Source organism: Procambarus clarkii, chromosome 9, assembly GCF_040958095.1.
Source record: "Procambarus clarkii isolate CNS0578487 chromosome 9, FALCON_Pclarkii_2.0, whole genome shotgun sequence".
NCBI classification, from domain to species: Eukaryota; Metazoa; Arthropoda; class Malacostraca; order Decapoda; family Cambaridae; genus Procambarus; species Procambarus clarkii.
The window spans coordinates 28481243-28499043 of NC_091158.1; the positions used below are offsets into that span (position 1 = coordinate 28481243).

The 17801-nt window shown below is 41.6% G+C and overlaps 1 protein-coding gene across 1 annotated transcript in view; it reads left to right on the forward strand.

Moving 5' to 3' along the window:
- LOC123766095 (uncharacterized) overlaps positions 1–17801 on the forward strand; it is a 902969-nt gene that overhangs the window by 284030 nt on the left and 601138 nt on the right. The window contains exons 8-9 of the mRNA XM_069321294.1: positions 8140–8299; positions 13473–13605. Coding sequence (XP_069177395.1) covers positions 8140–8299; positions 13473–13605 — 293 coding nt within the window. The remainder of the gene's footprint in view (positions 1–8139; positions 8300–13472; positions 13606–17801) is intronic.

Genomic DNA, 17801 nt, shown 5'->3' on the forward strand with positions numbered 1-17801 from the left:
CAGCACCAGTAGGGTGGAAGCAGCAGCACCTGCAGGGTGGAAGCAGCAGCACCTGCAGGGTGGAAGCAGCAGCACCTGCAGGGTGGATGCAGCAGCACCTGCAGGGTGGAAACAGCAGCACCTGCAGGGTGGAAGCAGCAGCACCTGCAGGGTGGAAGCAGCAGCACCGGCAGGGTGGAAGCAGCAGCACCTGCAGGTGGAAGCAGCAGCACCGGCAGGTGAAAGCAGCAGCACCTGCAGAGTGGAAGCAGCAGCACCTGCAGGGTGGAAGCAGCAGCACCTGCAGGTGGAAGCAGCAGCACCTGCAGGGTGGAAGCAGCAGCACCTGCAGGGTGGAAGCAGCAGCACCTGCAGGATGGAAGCAGCAGCACCTGCAGGGTGGAAGCAGCAGCACCTGCAGGGTGGAAGCAGCAGCACCTGCAGGGTGGAAGCAGCAGCACCTGCAGGGTGGAAGCAGCAGCACCTGCAGGGTGGAAGCAGCAGCACCTGCAGGGTGGAAGCAGCAGCACCTGCAGGGTGGAAGCAGCAGCACCTGTAGGGAGGAAGCAGCAGCACCTGCAGGTGGAAGCAGCAGCACCTGCAGGGTGGAAGCAGCAGCACCTGCAGGGTGGAAGCAGCAGCACCTGCAGGGTAGCCATCTCTGAATGTAACAGTGGAAGCAACGAAGGCCACTTTGAACATGGACCGTCACTCTCCACCAGAACAATATCACCAGGTTTTCAGTATATTTTATTTAGGGGTTGTTTGCCCCCTTAGTGATACTCCCTCAGAACAGGTTTGATATGTCGGAGTCCAAACGTCATTCCACCGACTTCGTACTTTTGACAGATGTTTGTAGCTCTGAACCATGTCACTCTCTCCGACCTCCGATCTCTCTGGTCCCTCGCCAGTGAGAGACGCAAGAGGTTTAAGAAGTCTTAATGTCTTAATGAGATGGACTTAATAGTTCACGTTGCGATTGATCGTCAGAGAGGTAGTCAGCGGTCTGTTATTGACTCGAGACTCAATTTCTGTGACAAAGGTGTGAAGCTCCTGGTGATCAATCTTTTGGCGGTGGAAGGTTTTCCTTAGACATTTCGGTTCCCACCATCCACTCGTAGACGCCTCCGTGCCAAAGTGCTCTGGGGGGTATAAACTTCCAGCAGCTCTGGACTTACTGTCCAGGAGGTACACGGTTGCACCGACATGGCTCCCAGCTGCTGGTTTACCCACTACAGACGTATGCAGCTTAAGATCACATAATCTGGCTAGTATACCATTTACCGCCAAAGAATTTTCTATCAATCAGTGGAAGAGAGCCTCGGCATAAGGTTTTTTGATCATATTTATGTTCATACTCTGCCTAAGGCAAACAGTTTGGAGAGTGAAGATGGAAATAGCTCTAAACATAGTGTTTACTATGCATAAGTATAAACTGAAATAAATGTACATTACAGACCAAAATAATTAAATATCTGATATATATATATATATATATATATATATATATATATATATATATATATATATATATATATATATATATATATATATATATATATATATATATGGCAACACTCTTCAGTTGAATTCGAATGCAGTTGAATGATAACGGGGACGGGGATATAACATGTTATTAGCTTAAATGCTGAAACTTGGTCATACAGAGACGGAAAACGATTCTACTCTCAGTACAGTATACCGCTCAACATATTATGCAAGCTTCTAAATAGCCTTTTACTCAACTAAATATTTCCCAAGAAATACAATATAAGGTTACTCTTATAAAGTGGTTTCTTTGACCTTTTCAGAATTTTCTCCTGTAATAGTGTTGCTCGACAATAAATCACTGGAGCTTCACGCCTTCCCAGATGCTCTAAAAATGGCTAAAGTCATTCCAGTCCATAAGAGAGATCTCACTGATATCAACAGTTTGGACCAATATCAATCCTTCCCACCTTAACCAAAATCTTCAGAAAAACTCATGTATAAACAGCTCTATTCCTTTCTCGATAAGCACAATATACTCAGTTCTAACCAATATAACTTCAGGTCATATAAAAACACCAATGATGCTCTTTTAAATATGCTTAACCTAAAGGGGCAAAAGTTCCAGATTTCTCAAAAAATGCATTAAATGAAAACTAGTTCGAGTTCAATCAAACTCTTTTGACTAATTTATATGAAAAGGGTTTCGTCTGGTCCAAGTCTCAGCATCGAAGCATAAATAGGAAGGGAGAACACAAAAATTGAAGTAGGTGTCAAAAATTTTCCAAAATGGTCAAAAACGATTATCAAACACAAGTGTCAACTGAAATCATGTCTATGACGCTCAGCTATCACAATAGCATATATTCACGTAAGCCTATATGTAAGGGTGCCAGTATTGGAGGAAATTGGTTGATGTCAACCTCAGCCACAGATGGCAGTACCTTAGACTTTAATATTTTCAAGATTTATTTTTCAAGTAACATAAACGACTTCAAACGCTTTTATTTTTATTCAGTTTACATGAAATTTTCATCTTTTATGTAAAGTTTATGTTTCTAAAATCTGTAGGAAGTGTTCTTTCCTAAGTTCATTAATTGATTTTATAAATAGCAATAAACATGATATATTTGCATAATTTTTGGGGGGGAACTTTGACAATTTGTATTAGGAAAACTAAAGATGTCTTGGAAACTCCCTAACTCCGGATCCTTTATTATATGCTAATGTGTCAGAACCCTGCAGAACGCCAATTAACATTGGTGGGTAGTTTACTTATACTAATAAGTATACTAATATATAATAAATATATATTAGTATATTTTGGTAGCAGTCTTTCCTGTAGACATATATTATTAAATATGACCGAAAAAGTAAGATTAATAATTCTAACACGAATTTTCTCGATCTTTCTTACGTTTCTTTTCACTGTTGGTGGTAATTCAAAAATCAATTCTCCAAAATTCATTTCTATTTCTAGTCTGACGCGACACTTGAGCGCGTTTCGTAAAACTTATTACATTTTCAAAGACTTTAGTTTACACATACACAACTGAATAGAACTTACACATCTTCGATTTGTTTATATCTACATTTGAGTGAGGTGGATGGGGTGAGGTCGTATTAATAGGGTATTAAATTCCTAAACACAAGACAGAACACGAAACAATGGGTATTGAATGGAAGTGATTGTAGAAAGCCTATTGGTCCATATTTCTTGATGCTTCTATATTGGAGCGGAGTCTTGAGGTGGGTAGAATATAGTTGTGCATTAATTGGCTGTTGATTGCTGGTGTTGACTTCTTGATGTGTAGTGCCTCGCAGATGTCAAGCAGCCTGCTATCGCTGTATCTATCGATGATTTCTGTGTTGTTTACTAGGATTTCCCTGGCGATGGTTCGGTTGTGGGAAGAGATTATATGTTCCTTAATGGAGCCCTGTTGCTTATGCATCGTTAAACGCCTAGAAAGAGATGTTGTTGTCTTGCCTGTATACTGGGTTTTTTGGAGCTTACAGTCCCCAAGAGGGCATTTGAAGGCATAGACGACGTTGGTCTCTTTTAGAGCGTTCTGTTTTGTGTCTGGAGAGTTTCTCATGAGTAGGCTGGTCGTTTTTCTGGTTTTATATTAAATCGTCAGTTGTATCCTCTGATTTTTGTCTGTATGGATAACGTTTCTATTAACAATATCTTTCAGGACCCTTTCCTCCGTTTTATGAGCTGTGGAAAAGAAGTTCCTGTAAAATAGTCTAATAAGGGGTATAGGTGTTGTGTTAGTTGTCTCTTCAGAGGTTGCATGGTGTTTCACTTTCCTTCTTATGATGTCTTCGACGAAACCATTGGAGAAGCCGTTGTTGACTAGGACCTGCCTTACCCTACAGAGTTCTTCGTCGACTTGCTTCCATTCTGAGCTGTGGCTGAGAGCACAGTCGACATAAGCGTTAACAACACTCCTCTTGTACCTGTCTGGGCAGTCGCTGTTGGCATTTAGGCACATTCCTATGTTCGTTTCCTTAGTGTAGACTGCAGTGTGGAAACCTCCGCTCTTTTCCATGACTGTCACATCTAGAAAGGGCAGCTTCCCATCCTTTTCCATCTCATAAGTGAAACGCAGCACGGAACTCTGCTCAAATGCCTCCTTCAGCTCCTGCAGATGTCTGACATCAGGTACCTGTGTAAAAATGTCGTCAACATACCTGCAGTATATGGCCGGTTTCAAGTTCATGTCGACTAAGACTTTTTGCTTGATGGTACCCATGTAGAAGTTTGCAAACAGGACACCTAGGGGAGAACCCGTGGCGACCCCATCTACTTGCTTATACATGTGCCCATCCGGGCTCAAGAAGGGTGCCTCTTTAGTACAAGCTTGGAGTAGTTTCCTTAGAATATTTTCTGGTATGTCAAGAGGAGTACAGGCCGGATCACGATACACTCTGTCGGCTATCATCTCGATTGTCTCGTCCACAGGTACGTTAGTAAACAGTGATTCTACGTCCAACGAGGCTCTTATCCCTTTGGCCCATGTGCCCCGCAGTAAGTCAACAAATTCCTTTGGAGACTTCAGGCTGAAGGCGCAAGGGACATAAGGAGTCAGCAGGCCGTTGAGTCGCTTCGCCAGTCTGTATGTGGGTGTGGGTATCTGGCTGATGATTGGCCGAAGTGGGTTTCCAGGCTTGTGTGTCTTGACATTTCCATACGCATATCCAGGTTTATATTCCCCAATAATCTTTGGCAGGTGGAGTCCGGATTTCTTGGCGTTCACAGTTTCGATCAGTTTGTTGACCTTTGCTTTCAATTCGGCTGTAGTGTCCTTCGTTACCCTTTGGAATTTAGTTTGGTCAGAGAGTATGAGGTTCATTTTCGCCAGATATTCGTCTTTTTTAAGAATGACGTATATTGGCGACTTGTCACCTCTCCTGACAACTATCTCCTTGTTCTCACGAAGGCTTTTAGCTGCCGCTTTGAGCTCGGGGGACAGTATGGTGCTTCTGTAGTTGCCTCGATTCTTTCCTCCTTCCGCAATAAGTTCTGCTTGTAAGGTATCTTTGGTAGTGACCTTCTTTTGTGTCTCGAGGTCGAATATGTCGTCCAACAGAATTTCCAACTCCACTTTCCGGGCCATCTCACTCGGTCTGGACATAACGTGACAGTTTATACCCAGATTTAGGAGAGTGACTTGGTCCTCAGTGAGGTTAATTCCTGCAAGGTTCAGGAAGCCATCTCTTGGTCGTGGAATTGCCATAGGTCCTCCGTATAACGTTGTTAGTTTCTTGATAATCCTTGTTTCAGTGCTGAGGTGATGTCGGTCTGTGAGGATGTCGAGGTGTTGTTCAATGCGGGTACGGAGACTTTCGTCGATGTTGCTATTTCTCCATTCGTTTGTAGCATGAAGTAGTTGCGTTTTGTTGTCTTTGATTTCATTTTCTGCCTTGTATAAATGAATGGTATCCACTTCATTTTTGGGGGCACACGTGAGGAACACAAATACGAACAACCCTGAATGGTCCCTAGGCTTATATGCAACTGAAAACTCGCACCCCAGACAACACAGCTCAATTTCCACGTAATGTCACACAAAATAATTGTATCAAAATAAAAATAAATCAAAATCTATGAAAATTTAATTTGTTAATGTAATCGGAAACATTGAAATGGAATCATAACATATATAGTATACCATGTGCTGCTCTTACATGCAACAAATGGCGCTGTTTCTTAAAAAAAAGTTTTTACCTGTCACAGGTGTGGCATTTATACTTATACTTACAAAATGAATGGTATAGTAAACAACACAACTCAATTCCAATGCAATGTCACACAAAATAATTAAATCAAAATGAAAATATATCTAAATCTATGAAAATTCAGTTTATCAATGCAGTTGGGAACATTGAAATGGAAACTTAGCATATTTAGTATAGTGTGTGTTGCTATTACGTTGAACAGATACCATTGTAAAAAAAAAAATATGTTTTTTTTTCGTATCATAAGGGAGGCATGTATATAGTAGGTATATAAAAACACGCACCTATTCGAATGCAACGTTGTGTCAAAATTTCAAAGCAATTGGTAAATAGGTTTCAGAGATTTCCCTCACATGAAAAGCACAGTTTAAAAAAAAAAAAAAAACTTGTTTTTCCTGTCACAGACGTGACATCTATATAGTATGTATATAAAAACCCGCTCAGATGTGAATGGAACGTTGTGTGAAAATTTCAAAGCAAACACTGATGAACTTTCGGAGATTAGCGATTTTGAACAAACTAACATTTACATTTATATTTATATGATAATAAATACCATGTAACTAGTTTCACTCATATTTTCCATTGTAATAAGGTATTTTGTGTTACTCTTATCTTATATTTGTTTTTACTGAGTATTTTGGACTTTTTGCATTTATTGTCATCTAATTTCTTGCATTTCTTTTGTTAAAATGTTTATTCATATCCTTTATGGTCCTGGTTAGTTTTTAGTGTTGGCCACATTGACCTTAATTATTATATTACTCTATGTTCTGTTATGTTCCAAACAAAATGTTATGAGAAAAAGTCTCTTGGCTTTTCTAAACTACACCTTGTTATTCCATTCTCTTATTAATGAAAATAAATTACTGCACTATTGCTACAATTACTGACTCCATATTGTATTAGTTTGTGACTCATCATTAAGTGTCACCTTTCTTGCTTTCTTTTGCTATTTCCTTCATCAATTTTGTTACTTTACTTCTCATTTAGTCTTTGGTGTTTTACCCCAGTCACACATTTGGTTAAATTTTGTCTATTTTATGTTTTTGTACAAAACCCTTTGAGTAATAATGGCTTCATATTTTGTATAACTTCTATCCCTACAATTGTACATTACTCTTATGTTCTTTGTACACAAATTCTTTGGAATACATTGAATTGAATTGAATTCAAAGTTGTTCTTGCATAAGCATGTACAAGTGGACTAACAAGTTTACACATATAAATAAACCAGCTCGCTGGCCACAAGCAAATTATTGAATGCTCCTGGAACAGGGCATTTTAACATCCTGTCACAAAGGAAATAGGGAGGAAAATTAATGTACCTTTATAATCCGTAGACTGGCTGCTTCTGTCTCAGCAGCTTGTAGAGGTTGGTGGAGGAGTCATGAGGTGTTATTTATATTCCTGTATACTTCCTTCTTCCTTTTTCCTTCGACGCCACAACAGCTGGTCTCTCCCATCATCTGTGCTAGGAAACAGCTGACGGCTGACCTCCCGTGACGGTCACTACCGGTACTAATCTGCTTGTCGAGTACACTGGGATTTGACGTGAGTTCCTCTGACTTACCGACCTCCCACGCTGACTCACTGGTCTCTGCCTCCTCCCATGTACAAGTGTCGTGTCCCGGTAGTTTCTCCCACTAGGGTCGCACCACTGCTGAGCACACGTTGATTAAGACTGCCCCCAATAGTTCAAACTCAGGAATGGCCCGCAGGTCCACTCTCGACCCCTAGTACCGCCTCTTGAAACACGAAGAGTACGCCTCTAACAGTTTGGAAAATCCTACAGAAGTTGCTCATTGACTCATCTACTGTATTTATTGAGTACTAGCAGTCAAGACGTTCCTACTTTCCGATCAAACTTCACCTTGTGGGTCCGACGAGTAACGCAACCTGTTCCCTTGACGTCCAGGGACGCAATGACGGAATCTCGCTTCCCGCATTGCCACTTAGCTGACGTCACGCCACATCACGTCAGGGTACTCTCTGATCCGTCACGTCCCCAACGTTCAGCCAGTCGCAGTTTCTAAGACCCAGGAGCCTCAGTGCCCTTTCAAGCAAATTTTGCAGAATTTTGCCGCCTCTCAGCAGAGTCGATCCGGCATATTTGTTGCGGAAGTTCACACTTTGCCTCCTCCACCACCGAACTTAGAACTAAAATAATTAAAATTTTCATCTCACTTCCCACTGAGAATAATCAAACAGAAGAAGGTGCCTTTAGTACTATGTACAAGGGAGAATATGACTCTTACCAGGTGGGAGACGAGTGTATCGTGCCGGTACATGTAACAGTAGTGAGTAATGTGCAGCTTTCAGAAAGGTCTTTTAAAGTGTTGTTGAGCATGTAAGAGGAGACTGAGCATGTGTGCATTGAGTGTTGTGTGGCCCTTAAGGAAGATCTCACCAGTACTGGTGGTTCCCCAGGAGCGTGTACTCTGCTGCGCTGCGCGACGCGTCGTCTGCGAATGCAGCAGCCGCCATGTGCCATCTGATGACGTCTGCGGCTGCTGTGTTTACCCCAAGCTGGACGGCGTCTCTCGCTAATGTTCAACATCCTACATCAGAGGCTCTTCATACGTGCGCGGTGAGTTCGTGTATTTTTTGGTGGTGTATTCATATGTATTTTCTTATCTATTCATACAAATGAGTACACAGGTGTTGTGTTACCCGGTGATCTCTTCCACAAGTCAACAAATCTGTTACAACCCAGTATTAACCCATGTCTTTCAAAAAAGCCAAAATCTACACTTATCACATTTTTTATCCATTGTCACATGTTCTATTCTGTGTTAATACATAACATCTTATTATTAATCCCTTATTATATTACCCTTTCATCCACTTGTACTCTTCAGTCATGTCACTCCAAACTCTTCGCTTTTTCTCAACCCGTCCTCGACTCAAGTCCATTACATTCAACGGTCAACCCCACAGACGCATTCATAAATTTTAACATGCTGTTCATTCAAAACGGGAATTTTCGCAAGTATAAATTAATATTATAATATATTAGCATATTGTGCATATATAGTCATAGGTTAGGTTAGGTTAGGTGTTTAGGTTCTGTTGGCGATTACTTGTATTTATAGTACGTGGGTGAAGCATTTATAGCGTTGTGGTTCGAACAAAATTCGTCAGTGAAGCACTTGTTCCGGATATGTTCGAACGTCAGCAGTTGTGAGTCGTGTGTAAACCGCTTTTCATTCATAAACAGGGGGTTTGGCGGGTGCATGGAATCACTTTTGGATCTTTGTTTGGAGGACGGGCTGCTTTTTCTAGAGAATGTAGAATTAAGCTTTTTGAATCTCTCTTCTTATAGAAGGCTTGAAATTCCCGAGATGAACTTTATACATCTTCGGTGAACGTGTGCAAGTAGCACTATTCATTCCATAGTATGGGGATCACGACTGAACTGCATAACATAAATGGGGCCAGATAAGAGCAAGATTCATCTGAAAATAACAATAATTGTTTTATTGCTAATACTTCTATAAATATATCCGAGAATCCTACGTGCTTTATTCCGAAAATTTAGAGGCCAAAACTGATTACCTGCAGCAGCCAAACTCCCTGTTTGTGAAAGGAACAACCCGTCCTCGGCTCACAACTGATGGCGTTCGAACACTTCCGGAACAAGTGCTTCACTGACGAATTTTGTTCGAACCACAATGCTATAAATGTTTCACCATGTACTACAAATACAAATAATCGCCAACAGAACCTAAACATCTTCTCTAACCTAACCTATGCCTATATATGCACAATATGCTAATATATTATAATGCTAATTTAGATTTGATAAAATTTCCGTTTGGAATGAACATCATGTAGCAATTTATGAATGCATCTGTGGGGTAGATCGCTGGATGGAATGGACATGAGTCGAAGACGGGTTGCCCAAGACGCAGTCATAAATTTAAATATGCTGCTTATTCAAAACAGGAATTTTCTCAAGTATAAATGAATATTATAATATATTAGCATGTTGTGCATATATAGGCATTGGTTGGGTTAGGTGTTTAGGCTATGTTGGCGATTATTTATATTTGTAGTACGTGCGTGAAGCATTTACAGCGTTGTGGTTCAAACAAAATTCTCAGTGAAGCACTTGTTTCGGAAGTGTTCGAACGTTAACAGTTGTGAGTCAGCCCGTCCTCCAAACAAAGATCCAAAAGTGATTCCACGCACCCGCCAAACCCCCTGTTTATGAATGAAAAGCGGTTTACACACGACTCACAACTGCTGACGTTCGAACATATCCGGAACAAGTGCTTCACTGACGAATTTTGTTCGATTCACAACGCTATAAATGCTTCACCCACGTAGTACAAATACAAGTAATCGCCAACAGAACCTAAACACCTAACCTAACCTATCCTATGCCTATATATACACAATATGTTAATATATTATAATATTAATTTATACTTGCGAAAATTCCCGTTTTGAATGAACAGCATGTTAAAATTTATGAATGCGTCTGTGGGGTTGACCGCTGAATGTAATGGACTTGAGTCGAGGACGGGTTGCGTGTGTATACCGTTTTTCATTCATAAACAGGGGGTTTGGGGGTGGATGGAATCACTTTTGGGTCTTTATTTGGAGGACGAGCTGGAACGGAAAATTGTTTACACACGACTTACAGCTGATGACGTTCGAACATTTCTCGAACAGTGCTTTGATGGCGACATTCGTTTGAATCCCAACTCTGTAAACGCTTCGTCTAGCTACTACAAATACAAAAAATTACCAAGCGATTCTAAACTCCTAACCTAACTATAGTTTGTTTACTTTCCTGAAGTCTACACATAACTTCTCATGCCCATTCGTTTTGCGCACTACTACGAGTAAACTATGAAGCCTGTCCTAATAAACAAAAGTCGAAAGTGATTCCAAGCACCCACCAAACTCTCTGTTTATGAATGCAAAACGGTTAACACAGCAACCTGTCCTTAGATAACAACCCTCCTCACACTTCCTCGCTTAACGCCGCGGCTGTTCACCCCAGATGCATTCATCATTTTTACTGTGTATTAAAAATTGGTTTGTTTTCATATATAAATTACTATTCTTTTACATAAAAATTCTGTGTATAGTTAAGCGTAGGCTAGGTTAGGTTAGGTGTTTAGGTTCTGTTCACACACTTGCTACTTAAACACTTGCTACTCACACACACATGCTACTCACACACCTGCTACTCACACACCTGCTACTCACACACCTGCTACTCACACACCTGCTACTCACACACACATGCTACTCACACACCTGCTACTCACACACACATGCTACTCACACACTTGCTACTTAAACACTTGCTACTCACACACACATGCTACTCACACACCTGCTACTCACACACCTGCTACTCACACACCTGCTACTCACACACCTGCTACTCACACACACATGCTACTCACACACCTGCTACTCACACACCTGCTACTCACACACATACTACTCACACACCCGCTACTCACACACTTGCTACTCACACACCTGCTACTCACACACCTGCTACTCACACACCTGCTACTCACCTGCTATTCACACACATACTACTCACACACTTGCTACTCACACACCTGCTACTCACACACATACTACTCACACACATGCTACTCACACACTTGCTAATCACACACCTGCTACTCACACACCTGATATTCACACACCTGCTACTCACACACCTGGTATTCACATACATACTACTCACACACTTGCTACTCACACACTTGCTACTCACACACATACTACTCACACACATACTACTCACACGCCTGCTACTCACGCACCTGCTATTCACACACATACTACTCACACACCTGCTACTCACACACCTGCTACTCACACACCTGCTGCTCACTCACCTGCTACTCACACAACACACCTGCTACTCACACACCTGCTACTCACACACCTGCTACTCACACACCTGCTACTCACACACCTGCTGCTCACACACCTGCTACTCACACAACACACCTGCTACTCACACACCTGCTACTCACACACCTGCTACTCACACACCTGCTACTCACACACCTGCTGCTCACACACCTGCTACTCACACAACACACCTGCTACTCACACACCTGCTACTCACACACCTGCTACTCACACACCTGCTACTCACACACCTGCTACTCACACACCTGCTACTCACACACCTGCTACTCACACACCTGCTACTCACACACCTGCTGCTCACTCACCTGCTACTCACACAACACACCTGCTACTCACACACCTGCTACTCACACACCTGCTACTCACACACCTGCTACTCACACACCTGCTGCTCACACACCTGCTACTCACACAACACACCTGCTACTCACACACCTGCTACTCACACACCTGCTACTCACACACCTGCTACTCACACACCTGCTACTCACACACCTGCTACTCACACACCTGCTACTCACACACCTGCTACTCACACACCTGCTGCTCACTCACCTGCTACTCACACAACACACCTGCTACTCACACACCTGCTGCTCACTCACCTGCTACTCACACACCTGCTACTCACACAACACACCTGCTACTTACACACCTGCTACTCACACACCTGCTGCTCACTCACCTGCTACTCACACAACACACCTGCTACTCACACACCTGCTGCTCACTCACCTGCTACTCACACACCTGCTACTCACACAACACACCTGCTACTCACACACCTGCTACTCACACACCTGCTGCTCACTCACCTGCTACTCACACAACACACCTGCTACTCACACACCTGCTGCTCACTCACCTGCTACTCACACACCTGCTACTCACACAACACACCTGCTACTCACACACCTGCTACTCACACACCTGCTGCTCACTCACCTGCTACTCACACAACACACCTGCTACTCACACACCTGCTGCTCACTCACCTGCTACTCACACACCTGCTACTCACACAACACACCTGCTACTTACACACCTGCTACTGGGCACACCATGACGTTCCCTCCTCCCCTCTGGCGCACGATTCAACAATATTACCTCGCCCAGGTAAATAAAGTGTTAAACATAATTCCACAACTCTTTATGAACTTCTTCAGTTATTCCTTGATATTATAAAATCATATTTTGTAATACCAACAGTTTAATTTATAAAAAATATCATGAAAAAGGTAATTATAAAGATATCCACCTGAAGAATATCAGAGATTTGCTGTTAAAAAATCCTAATATATATATGGGTGTGAGATCAGAGGGTCATACACCCTTCAGTTGAGGGTGTATGACCAGAGAATACCCTTAGTTGAGTGTATGAGACCAGAGAATACCCTTAGTTGAGTGTATGACCAGAGAATACCCTTAGTTGAGTGTATGACCAGAGAATACCCTTAGTTGAGTGTATGAGACCAGAGAATACCCTTAGTTGAGTGTATGAGACCAGAGAATACCCTTAGTTGAGTGTATGAGACCAGAGAATACCCTTAGTTGAGTGTATGAGACCAAAGAGTACTTTTATTGAGTGTGAGAGACCAGAGAATACTTTTATTGAGTGTGAGAGACCAGAGAATACTTTTATTGAGTGTGAGAGACCAGAGAATACTTTTATTGAGTGTGAGAGACCAGAGAATACTTTTATTGAGTGTGAGAGACCAGAGAATACTTTTATTGAGTGTGAGAGACCAGAGAATACTTTTATTGAGTGTGAGAGATCAGAGAATACTTTTAGCGAACCTCGACTGACAAATGTTATCATGCACATCTTAGTGTATCAATATTTACAGGATCTACTGGACGGTGATCACTGGGAATCATCTGTGTTGGGTGTGACGGCCATGGCGGGTAATGGGGCGAGGACGGCCTCTCAGGGCAGGATAGGCCTCCACTGTAGTCCTCGTGACTCCCGCTGTATTGAAGGTACGGTAGACTAAGTTACCGTCTGAGGGCAAGACAGACCTCCATTTTTGTCCCCATGTCTCTAGACCTATTGAATATACAGCTTCCTAAACAGGAGTCTGAGATGTTGCAGGGTAGACCAGTCTTGTTTTTTTTCTGGAAAACAATTAATAAATATTAATATACTAGCTGTACCCGGCCACGCGTTGCTGTGACTGCGTTGCTGAGCCACAGCAGCCTTCCCCCTGTCTCCCATTTCTCCCCACTATTCCCCCCTCCTGTGTCCCCTCGTCTTCCCAACCATTCCTCACATCCCCGTCCCTTCGTCCTCCCCACCATCCCCTATTCCCCTGTCCCCTCGTCCTTCCTACCTTTCCCCACTAACCCCGTCCCCTCGTCCTCCTCATCATCCACCACTCCCCTGTCCCCCTCGTCCTACCCACAATCCTCCACTCCCGTCCTTTCGTCCTCCCCACCATTCCCTACTCCCTCATCTAATGATTTTCCCAATGATTTTATGTTCCCATCAGAAAATTGGGAACATCAAATGATCTGATATTCCCATCTTTGAAATATAAGAAAAACAGTTAAAAAAAAACGAAATAAAAATAATGAAAAAACTAAAAAATAAACTATACACACGAAATGAACGGTATGGTAAACAACACCACTCAATTCGAATGCAATGTCATACAAAATAATTCAATCAAAATGAAAATAAATCGAAATATATGAAAACTCAATTTATCAATGCAATCAGAAACATAGAAATGGAATCATAACTTATTTAGAATAGCATGTGTTGGTATTACGTGCAACAGATGGCGCTGTTTCTAAAAAAAACATGTTTTTACCCGTCAAAGATGTGGCATCTATATAGTAGGTTCATAAAAACACGCGCATATTCGAATGGAACGTTGTTTCAAACTTTCAAAGCAATCGGTGAAGAACTTTCGGAGATTACAGCATGTGTTGATCTTATGTCCAACAGATGGTGCTTTTTTTCCAAAAAAGTATGTTTTTTCCTGTCACAGGTGAGGCAGGTATATAGTTGGCATATAAAAACACGTGCCTATTGGAATGCAACGTTGTGTAAAAATTTCAAAGCAATCAGGAAAGAGGTTTCGAAGATTTCCCTCACATGAAAAACACAGTTTTTGTAAAAAGTAGATTTTTTCCTATCACAAATGTGACATCTATATAGTATGTATATAAAAACGCGCTCGGATGCGAATGGAACATTATGTGAAAATTTCAAAGCAATTGGTGAAGAACTTTCGGAGATTAGCGATTTTGAACCAACGAACATTTACATTTTTACTTACATAGATGGACAGAGAGAAATGTCATGTGTAGACTCACCTTATCTTCAGAGGAGATAACATCTTCACATCACTTCGTGGGAGAGTTTGTACAAAGGTTATGAACAACTCTGTGGGAAAAAGGGTGTAAAACTATATATGAAATACGACTCATGTTGGTTAATTTAAACTCTACTTCTTATTCAAAACACCACGCCTATAGGATCTGAACTCTTTCAGAAGCACTGTAAATTACAAGTTCCTAACACTAAACAACATTATATATATATATATATATATATATATATATATATATATATATATATATATATATATATATATATATATATATATATATATATATATATATATATATATATATATATATATATATATATATATATATATATAGGACCAGCACCCCAACCAACGCCTTCTGAAGCCCATAACCAATCCAGCTGGGATCGCCCCATTGCCGACCAAGAAGCTGCAACTTTGCTAGAAGCTGCGACGACACCACATGACACTGCCCGACTTAGAGCTGTAGCAGCTCCCCATGCAGGTGATTTCCTATTAGCAACCCCAATGTCAGCAACCGAATTGCCCTCTGAATTGCCGTGGCTCTTCGCCTAGCTGCCCCAATCCACACCGAATACAGGTGTATTTGCGGCGAGGCAGAGGCCGACAGATATGGACGGCATGGCCTTCTTTGCCAAAGGACCGGAGGATGGCATGCAAGACACGGCGAGGTTAATGACATTATTAAGAGAAGCCTTACCACAGCCGATATCCAGCAGAGAGAGAGCCCCGTTACCTAATGTCCCGCAACTCTGATGAGCCTGTCGGTCGCCCAGACGGAATTACGGTGAACCCCTGGAAGAATGGTAGACAGTTGGTGTGGGACTACACTTGCGTTTCAACTTTAGCCAATACCTATGTTGACTTCAGTGCTACACAAGCAGGAGGAGCTGCCAATCACCGGGAAGCGGCCAAGTCACGTAAATACAGAGACCTTGAGCACCACTACAATTTTGTCCCAATTGCCTCAGAGACGCTTGGTGCCTGGGGTAAAAGTGCTGCTAGCTTTTTAAAGGAGTTGGGGTCTAAGCTAATCGAAACAACTAGAGACCCCAGAGCTGCCAGTTTTCTTTTTCAGCGCCTTAGTGTGGCAATCCAGAGAGGAAATGCTCACTGCATCCATGGTTCGTGCCCGCCATCTGAGGAGCTGGAGGAGCTATTCAACTTATGACAAGCAGCCTTGTACCCTGTATGTAATCAATATTGTAACTTTTTTTGTGTAATGACATTTTCAAATAAAGTTAGATAAATATACACACTTAACAAAAGAATAGGGGGTGGTAGGAGAAGAAAATATCAAAGTGTTCAGTGAGGATCCAAAAGGTCTTCTCTGAGTACTCTTTATTTTCTTCTCTGAGGCTATGGGTCCCTACATTTGCACCAGAGGTGGTACCCCTTCTAGGTTTAAAAAAAAAAAAAAAAAAAAAAAAAAAAAAAAAAAAAAAAAAAAAAAATATATATATATATATATATATATATATATATATATATATATATATATATATATATATATATATATATATATATATATATATATATATATATATTAGTATATTTTGGTAGCAGTCTTTCCTGTAGACATATATTATTAAATATGACCGAAAAAGTAAGATTAATAATTCTAACACGAATTTTCTCAATCTTTCGTACATTACGCTTCACTGTTGGAGGTAAATAAAAAATCACTTCTCCAAAATTCATTTTTATTTCTAGTCTGACGCGACACGGGCGCGTTTCGTAAAACTTATTACATTTTCAAAGACTTCACAAATACACAACTGATTAGAACGTATCTCTGATTTTATATCTACATTTGAGTGAGGTGGGAAGGGTGATGTGGCATTAACACAAGACAGAACAGGAGGGGATATTAATAGGGTATTAAAAGTATCAACACAAGACAGAACAGAAACAATGGGTATTGAATAGAAGTGTTTGTAGAAAGCCTATTGGTCCATATTTCTTGATGCTTCTATATTGGAGCGGAGTCTTGAGGTGGGTAGAATATAGTTGTGCAATAATTGGCTGTTGATTGCTGGTGTTGACTTCTTGATGTGTAGTGCCTCGCAAACGTCAAGCCGCCTGCTATCGCTGTATCTATCGATGATTTCTGTGTTGTTTACTAGGATTTCTCTGGCGATGGTTTGGTTATGGGAAGAGATTATATGTTCCTTAATGGAGCCCTGTTGCTTATGCATCGTTAAACGCCTAGAAAGAGATGTTGTTGTCTTGCCTATATACTGGGTTTTTTGGAGCTTACAGTCCCCAAGTGGGCATTTGAAGGCATAGACGACATTAGTCTCTATTAAAGCGTTCTGTTTTGTGTCTGGAGACTTTTTCATGAGTAGGCTGGCCGTTTTTCTGGTTTTATAGTAAATCGTCAGTTGTATCCTCTGATTTTTGTCTGTAGGGATAACGTTTCTATTAACAATATCTTTCAGGACCCTTTCCTCCGTTTTATGAGCTGTGGAAAAGAAGTTCCTGTAAAATAGTCTAATAGGGGGTATAGGTGTTGTGTTAGTTGTCTCTTCAGAGGTTGCATGGCTTTTCACTTTCCTTCTTATGATGTCTTCGATGAAACCATTGGAGAAGCCGTTATTGACTAGGACCTGCCTTACCCTACAGAGTTCTTCGTCGACTTGCTTCCATTCTGAGCTGTGGCTGAGAGCACGGTCGACGTATGCGTTAACAACACTCCTCTTGTACCTGTCAGGGCAGTCGCTGTTGGCATTTAGGCACATTCCTATGTTTGTTTCCTTAGTGTAGACTGCAGTGTGGAAACCTCCGCCCTTTTCCATGACTGTTACATCTAGAAAAGGCAGCTTCCCATCCTTTTCC